This window comes from Geotrypetes seraphini, chromosome 5 (genome assembly GCF_902459505.1).
Source record: "Geotrypetes seraphini chromosome 5, aGeoSer1.1, whole genome shotgun sequence".
Classification (NCBI taxonomy): domain Eukaryota; kingdom Metazoa; phylum Chordata; class Amphibia; order Gymnophiona; family Dermophiidae; genus Geotrypetes; species Geotrypetes seraphini.
This window is the reverse complement of record NC_047088.1, coordinates 265,693,102-265,707,984: the sequence shown is the minus strand read 5'-3', so window position 1 is coordinate 265,707,984 and position 14,883 is coordinate 265,693,102. Positions and strand designations below refer to the sequence as shown.

Sequence of the window (14,883 nt, the reverse complement as noted above, 5' to 3'; positions counted from 1 at the left end):
GTACAATGTCTGCATCTATGAGACAAATGTATTTTTTTCTGGTACATAGAGCATTATGGACCTCTGTTCGGTTACAAAAGTTGGATAGCTCTAAGTCAAATAGATGTTGGCATTGTCATCTCGAAGCAGGGACTTTAAATCACTTATTGTTCTATTGTCCTTTTATTTTGGCATTTTGGAAATCAATATGGGGCCAAATTAATTGTTTGTTGGAAAATCCAGTGGCATTGTCATATGATACCATATTATTTGGCATGATCATGAGGGCTAAAAGCCAAATATCTAAGAACAACAGGCTTTTATTAATAATGACAGGAGTCGCCTTACAACAAATTACAAGCAATTGGAAGAATTGGAAAAGGATTAACTATAGTTTTTGGTGGAATTCACTGTGTCATATGTATAAAATGGAAAGGACATTGGCCATTCAGAAAGGGAATTTTAAGAGGTTTCAGGAGATTTGGGAGCCATTAACAAAATATTGTAACGTTTAAATAGTGTGTTCTCCTTTAAATATGCACATCCGGGAGGGAGGAGGGGGGGGGGGGGTGATAGGTTAATGAATTTTGAATAATTGATATGGATGATTATAGATATTTTATGTATGGGCATTGTGATTGTTTAGGGGGGAGGGGAGATTAATTCTGAAATGGATTATACAAGAATATTAAGTGTGATATTTGAGTATAAAATACATAGTAACATAGTAGATGATGGCAGATAAAGACCCAAATGGTCCATCCAGTCTGCCCAACCTGATTCACTTTAAATTTTAAATTTTTTCTTCTTAGCTATTTCTGGGCAAGAATCCAAAGCTCTACCCGGTACTGTGCTTGGGTTCCAACTGCAGAAATCTCCGTTAAAACCTACTCCAGCCCATCTACACCCTCCCAGCCACTGAAGTCCTCCCCAGCCCATCCTCCACCAAACGGCCATATACAGACACAGACCGTGCAAGTCTGCCCAGTACTGGCCTTAGTTCAATATTTAATACTATTTTCTGATTCTAAATCCTTTCTGTTCATCACATGCTTCTTTGAACTCAGTCACAGTTTTACTCTCCACCACCTCTCTCGGGAGCGCATTCCAGGCATCCACTACCCTCTCCGTAAAGTAAAATTTCCTAACATTGCCTTTGAATCTACCATCCCTTAACCTCAAATTATGTCCTCTGGTTTTACCATTTTCCTTTCTCAAGTATTTGAACGTCTGAATCATATCTCCCCTGTCTCTCCTTTCCTCTAGGGTATACATATTTAGGGCTTCCAGTCTCTCCTCATACGAAGCCCTGAAAATGTTATATTTACTGTTATACTTATTATAAATATTGAAAATAATAAAGAAGTGGAAAAAAAAAAGTTTTACCTCATGCAAAATACTCATTTTTTAATAAGACATTAACTATTTTTTCTGCGGCCCTCTAAGTACCTTCAAATCCAAAATGTGGCCCTACAAAGGGTTTGAGTTTGAGACCACTGGCCTAGAATCACCAATATAGGAAAAGTGGCCTTGACAGCTAGCAGTGATTATAATGTTTTTTATATAGATGAAATGTTAATAAGCATATGAACAAAAAACTTTTTAAAAAATTATTTCTATAATTAATTTTTGCACAGTTGGGGCGTGGCTTAGCGCGCACACAATATGGATGTGTGATCGCGGCGCTCCTCTTCAACTAGGCAACGGCTATTAAAAAAAGTTATCCCCTTCATGCCGATTTCGGCGAAAAACTATTGCAGTCGATATTGAAACTCCTCCGACGAAATTGAAACAAAGTCCTGAGGGAAAGGAGCCAAAAAAGATCTGTTTCTCCTTCGCCGGTTTTTTCTATGAGCTGGAGCAGCGCGGCATCGAAGGCAGTTACTGTCAGTGAGGCTGACAGAAGTTAAAGATCTTAAAGATCACTGTGGAGATACAATTGTGCCTGTCGATGCTAAAACTGTGATAGCTTAATATTACCCTCCTCCGCCGAAACTAAAATAAAGCCCTAAGGGAAGGGAGAAAAAAAAAAAGATCTGTTATTTCCTCACCGGCTTTTCTCTGTGCTGGTGCAGCACAACATCGAAGCTGACAGAAGTCTTCGTGGTCCTAACGACTGTGAAGAAAATAAAATCGACGAAAATATAAAAAGAAGTGAAGGAGCATGGCAAGCACCCGACAAAATAAAAATGAAACTGGTCAGTCGGCAAAAAGGCAGAAGCAGGATCAAATTACACCAAGTAAGGTCCCGCTTCCTGCTGAAGAGTCAGATGTGCTGAGTAAAGCAGAAGTTATGGAGGAACTGAGACAAATTAAACAAATGCTTAAAGAGACTGTGAATAATATGACTGAAATGAAGGAAGAAATACTAAATATCCACAGACAGATGGAAATAAATAATAAAAGAACAACTGACTTAGAAACTAAAATGGAGGTTTTAGAATGTGAAGGAAACAGATGTAAAAATGACAGTTTGGAACTGATTCAATTGAAAAATCAGCTGGAAGATTATGAAAACCGAGGAAGAAGAAAGAATATAAAACTTTTTGGAATGCAGGAAAATTTGGAAGGGAAAAATGCCATACAATTTTTAGAAAATCTAATTCCCAAAATACTACAATTGGATTTTAAACAACCATTAGAAATAGAAAGGGCGCACAGGATCCCAGTAAAAAATATGGAAAATCAAGGCAGACCAAGACCATTAATATTTAAAATGCTAAGATACCAGCAAGCAATAGAAATCTTAAACGCTGCCAAGAAAGACAAAAATTTAAATTACAAAGGATCCAAAATATGTTTTTTGCCGGATTTTGCTAAAAACACAGCAAATAAAAGAAAGAGATTCCTAGACTTGAGACCTCAATTAAAGGAAAAGGGATATAAATATGGTTTGTATTACCCAGTAAAAATGAGGGTATCTTCTGGAGATAAATCCTTGTATTTTGAAGATCCGGAAAAACTAAAGACCTTCCTTTCAAAATCAGAACCTATGTCATTCTAACATAATGGATGTTGAAATGAACAGAAGATTTTAAGACTGGTTTTGATGTACATTGTGAAAAAATTTTCAATATAAAACTGTGAGACTTTGGAATACTGAAGAAAGAAGAATATGAAATAAAGAACAGGAAATAAAACAAACTAAAGAAAAAGACAACAACAAAAAAAAAATATATAAAGAAGAAATAGACAAGAAAGATGGACTGGAAACTCAAGAGTCTAAACTTTAGAAAAGTAAAAGCTGGATGGCTGGAGCAAAGAGTGATCATAAAGTAATAAAAAACTTGAATAAATAACAAGGAGAAAAAAAAAAAAAAGAAGAATACACCAGATAATGATACAATTTGGTAAAAGAAGAAAGCAGAATGGAAAAAAGGATATTAATAAAATGACTAATGACACTCAAGAGTCTAAAGGGAAGAAGAATATAAATAAGAAAACATGATCTATGATATTTAGATGCAAATAAAAGAAAGGAAATGAAAATGTAAAATAAATAAGAAAAATATACTAAATATTGATTATAAATTTTGATTTTGTAATATTATAGTTTCAAAAGGATTTGATATTAATTCGAAAAGAGGAAAAATATAAAAAAATATATATTAAAATTTCATTTTTTAGAATGAAAGAAAAAAAAAATAATAAAAAAAAAATTTGTTGAAATATAAATAAATGATAATAATTCAAAATTTGTAATCAATTTTTAAAGAAGTATATTAAGATATGGATATTTATTTTTATATATTAAAAGGAGGATATGAATTGCTGGAATAGAATATATGAGATATAGAAAAATAACATTACTATATTAAATATATGTTTATGATAGAATTTTGTGATATAAACTAAAATATTGGAGAAATATAAATTAAAGATTGATGAGTGGATAAAGATACATTAATGGAATGTTAGGAGTAAAATATGGTTAAAGTTATCAAAGGTTAATATAATAGATAGAAAATATAATTATTTCGAAAATGGTAAAATGGTAAAAAAAAGGGGGGGAAAAAAAGATTTTATGTTTAGAAGGAGATATACTAAGATACAATGTGAAAGTTTAATGAATTTATTTTAAGAAATGATAAAGGGGATATTAATTAAATATTGGTTGCCTAGAGGGGAGGGGAATGTTCGGGTTGCTGTTCCAATGTGTGTCCTTAAGCAGTCATTATAGTGGGGGGGAAAGGGTGGGGAAAAGATGGGTTTTACTAGAATGATTAAGGAAAAGATTAATAAGGGATTGGATACTCCAGGGGGAAAAATGTGTGTCATAGAGAAAATTTTTTGGATTTTAAATATGAAGGAAGAAAGGAAAAAGATTATGATGATAAGTTTTAAAATATATAATGTCTTTTAAGATATATTCTATTAATGTCAATGGCCTGAATCATGTAATCAAAAGGAAAAAGGTATTAGCATTTTTAAAAAAGCAAAACGCGGATGTTTACTGTTTGCAGGAGACTCATCTGAATATAAAGGAATCAAAAAAACTAAAGGATGGGTGGGTAAAGGAATGTTTTTTTGCTCCAGCAGCAGGTAAAAAAGCAGGGGTAGCAATTCTTATAAATAAAAAATGTATGGCCAATTTTAAGGTAATAAATTCAGATCCACATGGAAGATGGATACATATTGATATAAGTATGGGAAATAATGCCCTGACGTTGTTCAATATATATGCCCCTAATTCGAATCAATCAGAATTTTTTAAAAAGTTACAGAGTATGTTGTTACCACTGGCTGCTTCTAATTTAGTGGTGGCTGGAGATTTTAATGCTGTAATGCACAGGTGTCAAAGTCGGTCCTCGAGGGCCAGAATCCAGTCGGGTTTTCAGGATTTCCCCAATGAATCTGCATGAGATCTATTTGCATGCACTGCTTTCAATGCATATTCATTGGGGAAATCCAGAAAACCCGACTGGATTCCGGCCCTCGAGGAGGGACTTTGACACCCCTGCTGTAATGGATCCATTATTGGATAAAAAACCAGCTAAAAGTATAAAATCTTTAGGTTTAGATAATTTGGCTCAATCATGTGATTTGAAAGATATATGGCGTATTCTTCATTTTAATGATCAGGAATTTTCATTTTGTTCACAGGTTCATAAATCATTTTCAAGAATAGATTATATTTTTGTTTCAACAAATAAGGTGCAACAGGTTATTAAAGCTTCCATAGATCCTATTATTATTTCGGATCATGCGGGAGTATGGATAGAATTACAATTGGATCAATTGGAGAATGGTAGACCTCTTTGGAGATTTGATAATGCATTGCTTGTGGATGACAGATTTTTGGAAAATTTTAAAAAACAAATTAATGATTTCTTTCAAATAAATTTAGTGGAAGATACATCTATTGAGAATGTATGGGATGCATTTAAAGCAACTATGAGGGGTAATATTATATCATATTCAGCTTTTGTTAGGAAACAGATTAAAATGCAATATATAGAACTAGAAAAAGAAATTAAAACATTAGAAGCTAAATTGGTAAGTAAATGGGAACATGAGGTTTTGCAAGCTCTTTTGAAAGCAAAAGGTAAATATAATGAATTAACTTCAAAAATGATAAGAAGAGATTTGTTTTCCAAGCAGGCAATGTATTATGGAAATTCTAATAAGGCGGGAAGATTATTGGCAAATTATCTTAAAGCAAAAAAAAGAAAAACTAATATAAATGGGATAAAAGATGATAATGGTATCATAACAAATCAAACAAATATAATTTTAAAACAATTTCTAAAATTTTATAAGGACCTGTATTCTTCCGAGCCTTATTTAGAGAGACAAAAAGATGGTAAAAATTTTTTAGATTCTATTAATGGACCTAAGATTCCTGATCATATAAAACGGAGTTTAGATGAACCTATATCATTAAAAGAATTAGAAACAGCATTGAGATCTCTTAGAGTTGGATCCGCTCCAGGTGGTGATGGTTATACAGTAGAATTTTATAAAACATTTCAAAATGTCCTTTCCCCATATTTACTAAATTTATATCAGACACAACTTATAAAAGGTGATATTAAAGGTACTATGGCTGAATCAATAGTAATTGTTTTGCCTAAGCCAAATAAAGATCCTACTTTGGTTTCAAACTACAGGCCTATATCTTTAATAAATGTGGATAATAAACTTTTGGCGAAAATTTTGGCTTTGAGATTAGCCAAAGCTCTCCCACATATTATAGACACGCATCAGACGGGTTTCATTGCTAAAAGACATTCCTCTAATAACTCTAGATTATTGTTTCATATGTTAAATTTATAAAAAAAAATGGATGAACCGGCTTTTACAGTTTCATTGGATGCAGAAAAAGCGTTTGATAGGGTAGAATGGAATTTTATGTATCAGGCTTTAGAATGGTTTGGTATAGGTTCTGGATTTATACAAATGGTAAAAACTTTGTATAGCTTCCCGATTGCAAGATTAAATATTAATAATATGATATCTGATGGTTTTCAATTACAGAGGGGAGTTAGACAAGGTTGTCCTTTATCTCCTTTGTTATTTGATATTGCATTAGAACCCTTATTGTTAGCAATACAGCAAGCAAGAGAGATACAGGGTATTCCATATTCTGATATGGAATATAAAATTTCGGCTTATGCGGATGATATTTTACTTTATTTGAGAAATCCAGAGTCTACCTTATCTTGTCTACTGGAATTAATTGATATGTTTGGCAAATTTTCAGGATATAAAATTAATTGGAATAAATCTGAAATTATACCTTTAAATGTTCATTGTGTAAAAGGATTATTTGACGCTTTTCCGTTTATATGGAAAGAAGAAGGATTTAAATATCTTGGCATTCAAGTTAAAAATACAATTGAAGATACCGTAAAAGAGAATGAAAAATTTGTATTAAAAAAAGTTACGGAATTGTGTGAGCAATGGAACCCTTTACATATTTCTTGGTGGGGGAGAGTTCAAACTATTAAAATGATGATGTTGCCTGTAGTTTGTTACCAAATGAGTATGATACCTATTTATTTTCAGGGGTCCTTTTATAAAAAGCTTAATAGCATTTTAACAAAATTTCTTTGGCTTGGTAAAACACCTAGAATAGCTTTAGTAACTTTGCAAAAATCAATTAAGGAGGGAGGGGTAAATTTTCCAAATTTCTATAGGTACCATCAAGCCTATATTCTACGTCAGGGTATGTATTGGATCCTCCCAGAACTTATAGATAATGCACCAGATTGGTTGTATTTGGAATGGCGCCTTATGTTTCCCCTAAATTTAGTTCATCTTCCAAGTATTAATATACCTAGAAGATACAGAGAAAATAAAATATTAATGGATACTTGGAAAACGTTGAAGTTTATAAGTAAATTAACACCCATCCCAATAAACAAATCAACTAATCAATCTTTATGGATAAACTCCAAGATCAAAATTGGCGGAGCTCAAATCCTTTGGAAGAACTGGATTATTGCAGGCATTAGATCTTTAGATGATGTTATTTCAGAAGGTAAACTGCTGGAATTTTCACAATTGCAACATAGATTTGATCTTAGTAAAACACAAAGTTTTAAATGGTTGCAATTGAAGCAGGCCATTCAGGTTGGGTTCCCTGAATGGAAAACATTGAATAATCAATATAGTTTAAAGTTCTTATGTTTTCAAGCAGACTTCCTAGGGCATCAAGCCGCATTGTGGTATAAATTAATATCTGGATATTTGAATAAAAAAACAAAAAATGGTCTAAGAGACATTTGGAGCATTGAGATTAAGCATCAAATTACTGCATCTCAATGGCCACTAATTTGGTTTTGGAGAATGAGATGTACAGTGTCAGCATCTATGAGACAAACTTGGTTCTTTTTATTACATAGAGCTTTTTGGACCCCTACACGTTTGCAAAAATTAGATAGTTCCAGGTCTAATAGATGCTGGCACTGTAATCTGGAACCTGGGACGTTGGATCATTTATTATATCATTGTCCCTACATTAAAAGTTTTTGGAATGCAATTTGGCCACAAATTAATAAATTGATGGAAAATCATATAGCAATATCATATGATACAGTGTTATTTGGAATGATGATGAGGAAAAAAAGTCAAATTTCACCAGAAAATAACAAACTTATTAGTCATGACAGGGGTTGCCATTCAGCATATAACTAACAATTGGAAGAATTATAGTAACCTAAATTATACATTTTGGTGGAATACAATATGTCATATATTCAAAATGGAAAGAGCAATAGCAATACAAAGAGGGACATATACTAAATTTATAAAAATATGGGGGCCATTGACAAAATATTGTAATGAATAATTAGTAGGATTTCTCTTCTTCTTTTCTTCTTTTCAATATCTTCTTTGTGACACACATGAAGGGGAGGGTAATGAAAACAACTTTTACACAATATGATATAATATGATATACAATATGTAATATATGATTGGAAAATACTAGAAGGGTGGGGGGAGGGAGAAGGGATAAAAATATATTTAGAATAATATGTATTAGATATAAAAGTGATATTGTGTATTCATTAATTGTATTTCAATATTTTGTACACTTTATGAAAAAATTGAAAATGAATAAAAATTATAAAACAGGAATTTTTGCACAGTTGAAGATTTGCAATTTTGCACACCCAAATGATATAGTTGGAGATTGTGGAGGATCACTGATTAGAATATGGTTGCCTCGGCTGATTTGAATACATTAGCAACCTATCTGAGATCATAGAAACATAGAAATAGACGGCAGATAAGGGCCACGGCCCATCTACTCTGCCCACCCCAATGACCCTCCCCTACCTTTCTCTGTGAATAGATCCCACATGTCTATCCCATTTGGCCTTAAAATCAGGCACGCTGCTGGCCTCAATAACCTGAAGTGGAAGACTATTCCAGCGATCAACCACCTTTTCAGTGAAAAAGAATTTCCTGGTGTCCCCGTGCAGTTTCCCGCCCCTGATTTTCCACGGATGCCCCCTTGTTGCCGCGGGACCCTTGAAAAAGAAGATATCTTCTTCCACCTTGATGCGGCCCATGAGTATTCCAGATGTGGGCGCACCATCGCTCGATACAGTGGCATGATGACAACCAGAACACAGGAAGTCATCATGCCACTGTATCGAGCGATGGTGCGCCCACATCTGGAATACTGCGTTCAATATTGGTCGCCGCACCTCAAGAAGGACATGGCGGTACTTGAAAGAGTCCAAAGGAGAGCAACGAGAATGGTAAGAGGGCTGGAACACTGCCCATATGCCGAGAGGCTGGATAGGCTGGGGCTCTTCTCTCTGGAGAAAAGGAGGCTCAGGGGAGATATGATAGAAACCTTCAAGATCATGAGGGGCATAGAGAGGGTGGATAGGGACAGATTCTTCAGACTGAAGGGGACAGCTAATACGAGGGGGCATTCTGAGAAACTGAAGGGAGATAGGTTCAAAACAAACGCAAGGAAGTTTTTTTTCACCCAGAGGGTCGTGGACACTTGGAATGCATTACCGGAGGAAGTGATCAGGCAGAGTACGGTCCAGGGATTCAAACAGGGATTGGACGGATTCCTGAGGGATAAAGGGATCATGGGATACTGAAGGAGGAGCTGGGATGTAACACAAGTATAGAAAGTTAACCAGGTAATGAGTAAAAACCAACCAGGTCGTGCATGTGAAAGACCGGAGGGCTAGGGCTTTGATAGGATGGCAGGACTTAAATGGGAAGCCAAGGTGGCAAGGGAGCCCCTTCTGATGATTCTGACAGGTCGTGACCTGTTTGGGCCGCCGCGGGAGCGGACTGCTGGGCAGGATGGACCTGTGGTCTGACCCGGCGGAGGCACTGCTTATGTTCTTATGTCACCCCTCTCTGCGTTCCTCGAGTGAGTACAGCTGCAACTTATCCAGCCATTCCTCATACGGGAGATCCTTGAGTCCCGAGACCATCCGGGTGGCCATTCTCTGGACCGACTCCAGTCTCAGCACATCCAAAACTATTGGGATAGATTTTTATATTTATTTTTATGATTTAATGAATTTTTTGCAATTAACAAGATCCACTTCTGGTTTTGCATTTTGACTTTGGATTGTGGTATCGAAATTAATATAGTTTTTGGTTGTTTTGTTGTGCTCTGTATTAAAAACCATCTGTTTCTGTTGTTAAGTCTTTATGCCTGTGTTCTTCTTTCCTACAGAAAACCACGACTGGCTAGGATGCTGGGGCCATCATATGAAGTCACCAGGATTTAGGACCATCCGGGAATATCAGAAGGTATTCAACTCGGCTTTGTAGATTTATGCCCTCTGGAGATACACTGCATTACTTGAAGGGAGAATAAATTTAAAGAAAAAGAAATACTTCATTAGAGCAGCAGATTCATGTTGGCTCCAGGTTACTTGGTGACTGCACACCCTTTGGACTGTCAAGTGGAAGTATTAGAAAAGTCTAACTTTAGCACCAGTGATGCTATTAAGACTTCTCTGAGGGCAAGCAGGGTGTTAATATATCATCATGGCACAACAACAGAGCCTAGTGAGGGGAAAGGGAGGAATAATCGTCCCTCCTCACTGCACTGGACAGCATCTTTCAGGGGATCTTGTCCTCCTACATTGCGATTCCTGCTTTCCTCTTGAGCCCTTTAGAGAGCTGCCAAGCAGGCAAGCCCCGCCGAAGGGCCTTTCGAACGGACCAAGCAGAAAACTATGCCTGTCCCTCACCAGAGATTTCATAAACCCATTGAACTGATGGTTTACTCACTTAGTGGTCATTGTGCAATTCTAGGCATAGTTCTGGGCACAATACCAGGCAACTGAACCTCGATCAACAAAAGTTACCCTTCACCAACCTGCTGTCTCCTAGCAGCTTGAAATATCTCTATCACACTGCCTAAATCTAGGTTCTTCTGAGCAGCCCAACTTCCTGTAGCCTAGTTACCTGCAACACTACAACCTCTCCCCCTTGGGAAGTATCCCCAGACCAGATCTGGCAACTGTCTCCCTTCAGCTCCAGCCGGTCCAGCAGCCCCTTCCCCACTTCCTGGGTACAGTAGCAGCCCCCCTCGTGAGTCCAGCAGACCCCCCCTCTCCCAATCGCAGGTCCAACAGCACTCACACCCTCCCTCCCTGGCTCATGATTGCGGGCTGCAAAAAAACCCCAAAAATCTGCAACTCTCCTAGGTCGGCCCCTTCATACCTCCCGGGGCAGGTCTATCAGCCTGTTAGAGGCTTCCTGCATGCAGTGCTGCTCCGGAATCTTCTTGCCGCCAAGTCCCACTTCCGATGTACTGTAACTTCTGGTTTTGCCGGAGGTTACCCAGGAAAACAGAAGATACCAACTATGGAGTGACATGGGGAAAAATTATGTCCCCGTCACTGTACCGTCCCCGGACCACCATCCCCTACAGCTCCCCTTCCCCGCCGTCCCCTTTACCGCCCCGTCCCCATCCCCCCAGCACTGCAATATTTAGCTTATTCCTTCCTTATAAATCAAAGTTCTGGCTGCTGTCTTCCCCAATTCTCTTCCAGCATCTTCTGCCCACTCTTGTCTTCCCCATTTCCCTTCCAGCGTCTTCTGCCCACTCTTGTCTTCCCCATTTCCCTTCCAGCGTCTTCTGCCCTCTCTTGTCTTCCCCATTTCCCTTCCAGCGTCTTCTGCCCACTCTTGTCTTCCCCATTTCCCTTCCAGCGTCTTCTGCCCACTCTTGTCTTCCCCATTTCCCTTCCAGCGTCTTCTGTCTACTCTCGTCTTCCCCATTTCCCTTCCAACGTCTTCTGCCCACTCTTGTCTTCCCCAATTCCCTTCCAGCGTCTTCTGCCCACTCTTGTCTTCCCCAATTCCCTTCCAGCGTCTTCTGCCCACTCTTGTCTTCCCCATTTCCCTTCCAGCGTCTTCTGCCCACTCTTGTCTTCCCCATTTCCCTTCCAGCGTCTTCTGCCCACTCTTGTCTTCCCCATTTCCCTTCCAGCGTCTTCTGTCTACTCTCGTCTTCCCCATTTCCCTTCCAACGTCTTCTGCCCACTCTCGTCTTCCCCAATTCCCTTCCAGCGTCTTCTGCCCACTCTCGTCTTCTCCATTTCCCTTCCAGCGTCTTCTGCCCACTCTTGTCTTCCCCATTTCCCTTCCAGCGTCTTCTGCCCACTCTTGTCTTCCCCATTTCCCTTCCAGTGTCTTCTGCCCACTCTAGTCTTCCCCATTTCCCTTCCAGCGTCTTCTGCCCACTCTAGTCTTCCCCATTTCCCTTCCAGCGTCTTCTGCCCACTCTTGTCTTCCCCATTTCCCTTCCAGCGTCTTCTGCCCACTCTATCTTCCCCATTTCCCAGCGTCTTCTCCCCACTCTCTCTTCCTCATTTCCCAGCGTCTTCTCCCCTCTTTCTTCCCCAGTTCCCTTCAGGCTGCTTCAGCGTCTTCTCCTCTCCACCCCCCCATCCCCAGCACCCTCCGCGCGGTCCAGCAGCTCCCTCATGCTGGCCAGCTGTGCATCTCCCTCCCTCTCTTCCCCTTATCTTCTCTTTGTGGCAATTTATATAAGGCTATCCATTGTATTGCAGCCGGAGCCTTGAAGTCACGTCGCGTTGGCTGCTGGAAAAGTTTCCTCTGATGCAACCGGAAACAGGAAGTTGCATCAGAGGAGACTTTTCCAGCAGCCACACGCGATGCGACTTCAAGGCTCCGGCTGCAATACAACGCATAGCCTTATAGAAATTGCCACAAAGAGAGGGAAAGGGACAGAGGGGGCTGCCGGACCGCACGCTTGTTCGCACGTGCTCACTCCTTTAACTGTGGAGACAAGACCATTCACCGCTCCACGGGGCGGTGAATGGCCTTGTCCTCATACTTGTAGTGCCCTTTTTTCGTGGCTAGACACGGGTAACAACCACCATGTCATTCTCTAATACCAACTTCCATCTGGCAAAAGTGAAAAACAAACAGCGAAGGAGACTTCTGGTGTTCGATGTCTTTTATTGTATCTCACAACTCAACAAGATCGTGTTTCGGCCCAAATGGTCCTGCTTCATGAGTCTGAAGTTTGAAAGTTGATTGTGGATGTTATCCCTTTAAAACAGTCACAAGAGCTGATGTCGTGGTCCTAACAAAAAGCTTGGTCGTGAATGCCTGTAATAGATTTTCTCCACAGGAGAGTACATAATAGCTGTCCCTCCCGAATAGCCAAGCAGAACTAAGAAAAGCTAATCATAAACATTAACAATACTCTGAACAGGAGTAACAACTAATATACAGTACAGGAATGCTGTTGGAAAATGCACAGGATAGACCCCTGCAGCAAAATGTCCCCACAGTTCGCCAGCTATACCAGCCTAGCCACAGCCCCTGTTCTTTGAACATAAGAATTGCCGCAGCTGGGTCAGACCAGTGGTCCATCGTGTTCAGCAGTCCGCTCCCACGGCAGCCCTTAGGTCAAAGTGCCCTAACTGAGACTAGCCTTACCTGCGCACGTTCTGGTTCAGCAGGAACTTGTCCAACTTTGTCTTGAATCCCTGGAGGGTGTTTTCCCCTATAACAGCCTCCGGAAGAGCGTTCCAGATTTCTACCACTCTCTGGGTAAAGAAGAACTTCCTTATGTTTGTACGGAATCTATTCCCTTTTAGCTTCAGAGAGTGCCCTCTCGTTCTTCCTAGCTTTGATCTTCCTGGCCCTAGAAAAATACTAGAACCTGCAGAAAAAGCAAAATCTTCACGCGCAACATCCACAAGAACAACACGACAATAGACAGGGTGGGGTGCTGTACCAGTCTAGAGAGTCTAAAAGAAAGAAAATTAGCAGGTAAGAACTTAATTTCTCCTTTGTCAAAACTCTCTAGACCGGTACAGTTTCACTGATTGGACATACCAAAGCAGTCCCCATCATGGCTGGGACCTCCGAATGACCGACACCAGAACACATTCACCGAACATCACAGATCAGAGAAGGTTATCATGCCGGTGTACTGGGCCATAGTGTGCCCTCACCTGGAGTACTGCGTCCAGCACTGGTCGCCGTACATGAAGAAGGATACGGTACTACTCAAGAGGGTCCAGAGAAGAGCGACTGAGATGGTTAAGGGGTTGGAGGAGCTGCCGTACAGCGAAAGATTAGAGAAACTGGGCCTGTTCTCCCTTGAAAAGAGGAGACTGAGAGGAGACATGATCGAAACATTCAAGATAATAAAGGGAATAGACTTAGTGGATAAAGACAGGTTGTTCACCCTCTCCAAGGTAGAGAGAACGAGAGGGCACTCTCTGAAGTTAAAAGGGGATAGATTCCGTACGAACGTAAGGAAGCTCTTCTTCACCAAGAGAGTGGTGGAGAACTGGAACGTTCTTCCGGAGTCTGTTATAAGGGAAAACATGCTCCAGGGATTCAAGACAAGGTTGGACAAGTTCTTGCTTGTCTCGGTTAGGGCACAGGTCTTCGACCCGGTGGCCGCCACATGAGCGGACTGCTGGGCACGATGGAACACTGGTCTGACCCAGCAGCGGCAATTCTTATGTTCACTGGATGATATCCATATGTGAGGATATGAATCCTGCTGTCCTTGGACAACACTTATTACAGATAAGTAACTTTGTTTCATTGAATTGAAGCAAACAGTAGAGCAGTATTTTTTTTTTTTTTTGCTTTGAGGCTCAGTTGATTGCAGATGCTATGTAAATTCTGAATTAACATATAGCGTGAGCAGATAGAAGTAGGTTGGTTACACCTGAAGGGTTTTATATTGACTCAAAAACTCATATAAATCATCATTTTTGATTCTTACACTCAACAGAAAAGATAATGCAGCCTAATAAAGTATATCCAGCTACAGAAGGTGTTATAAATCTGTATGTGAGCAGAGTGCCCAGCTTCTGATGTATGTTCATATACTGAATAGTGGGTTTGGGGAAACCACATTGTGTAGGGCTCGCAGGCACACACCTATCCCGATTGGTGGTAATAAAA

The 14,883-nt window shown here is 39.3% G+C and overlaps 1 protein-coding gene across 1 annotated transcript in view; it reads left to right on the top strand.

Annotated features, from left to right (window-relative positions):
- TTLL4 (tubulin tyrosine ligase like 4) overlaps nucleotides 1-14,883 on the top strand; it is a 316,761-nt gene that overhangs the window by 159,093 nt on the left and 142,785 nt on the right. The window contains 1 exon segment of the mRNA XM_033945516.1: nucleotides 10,142-10,218. Coding sequence (XP_033801407.1) covers nucleotides 10,142-10,218 — 77 coding nt within the window.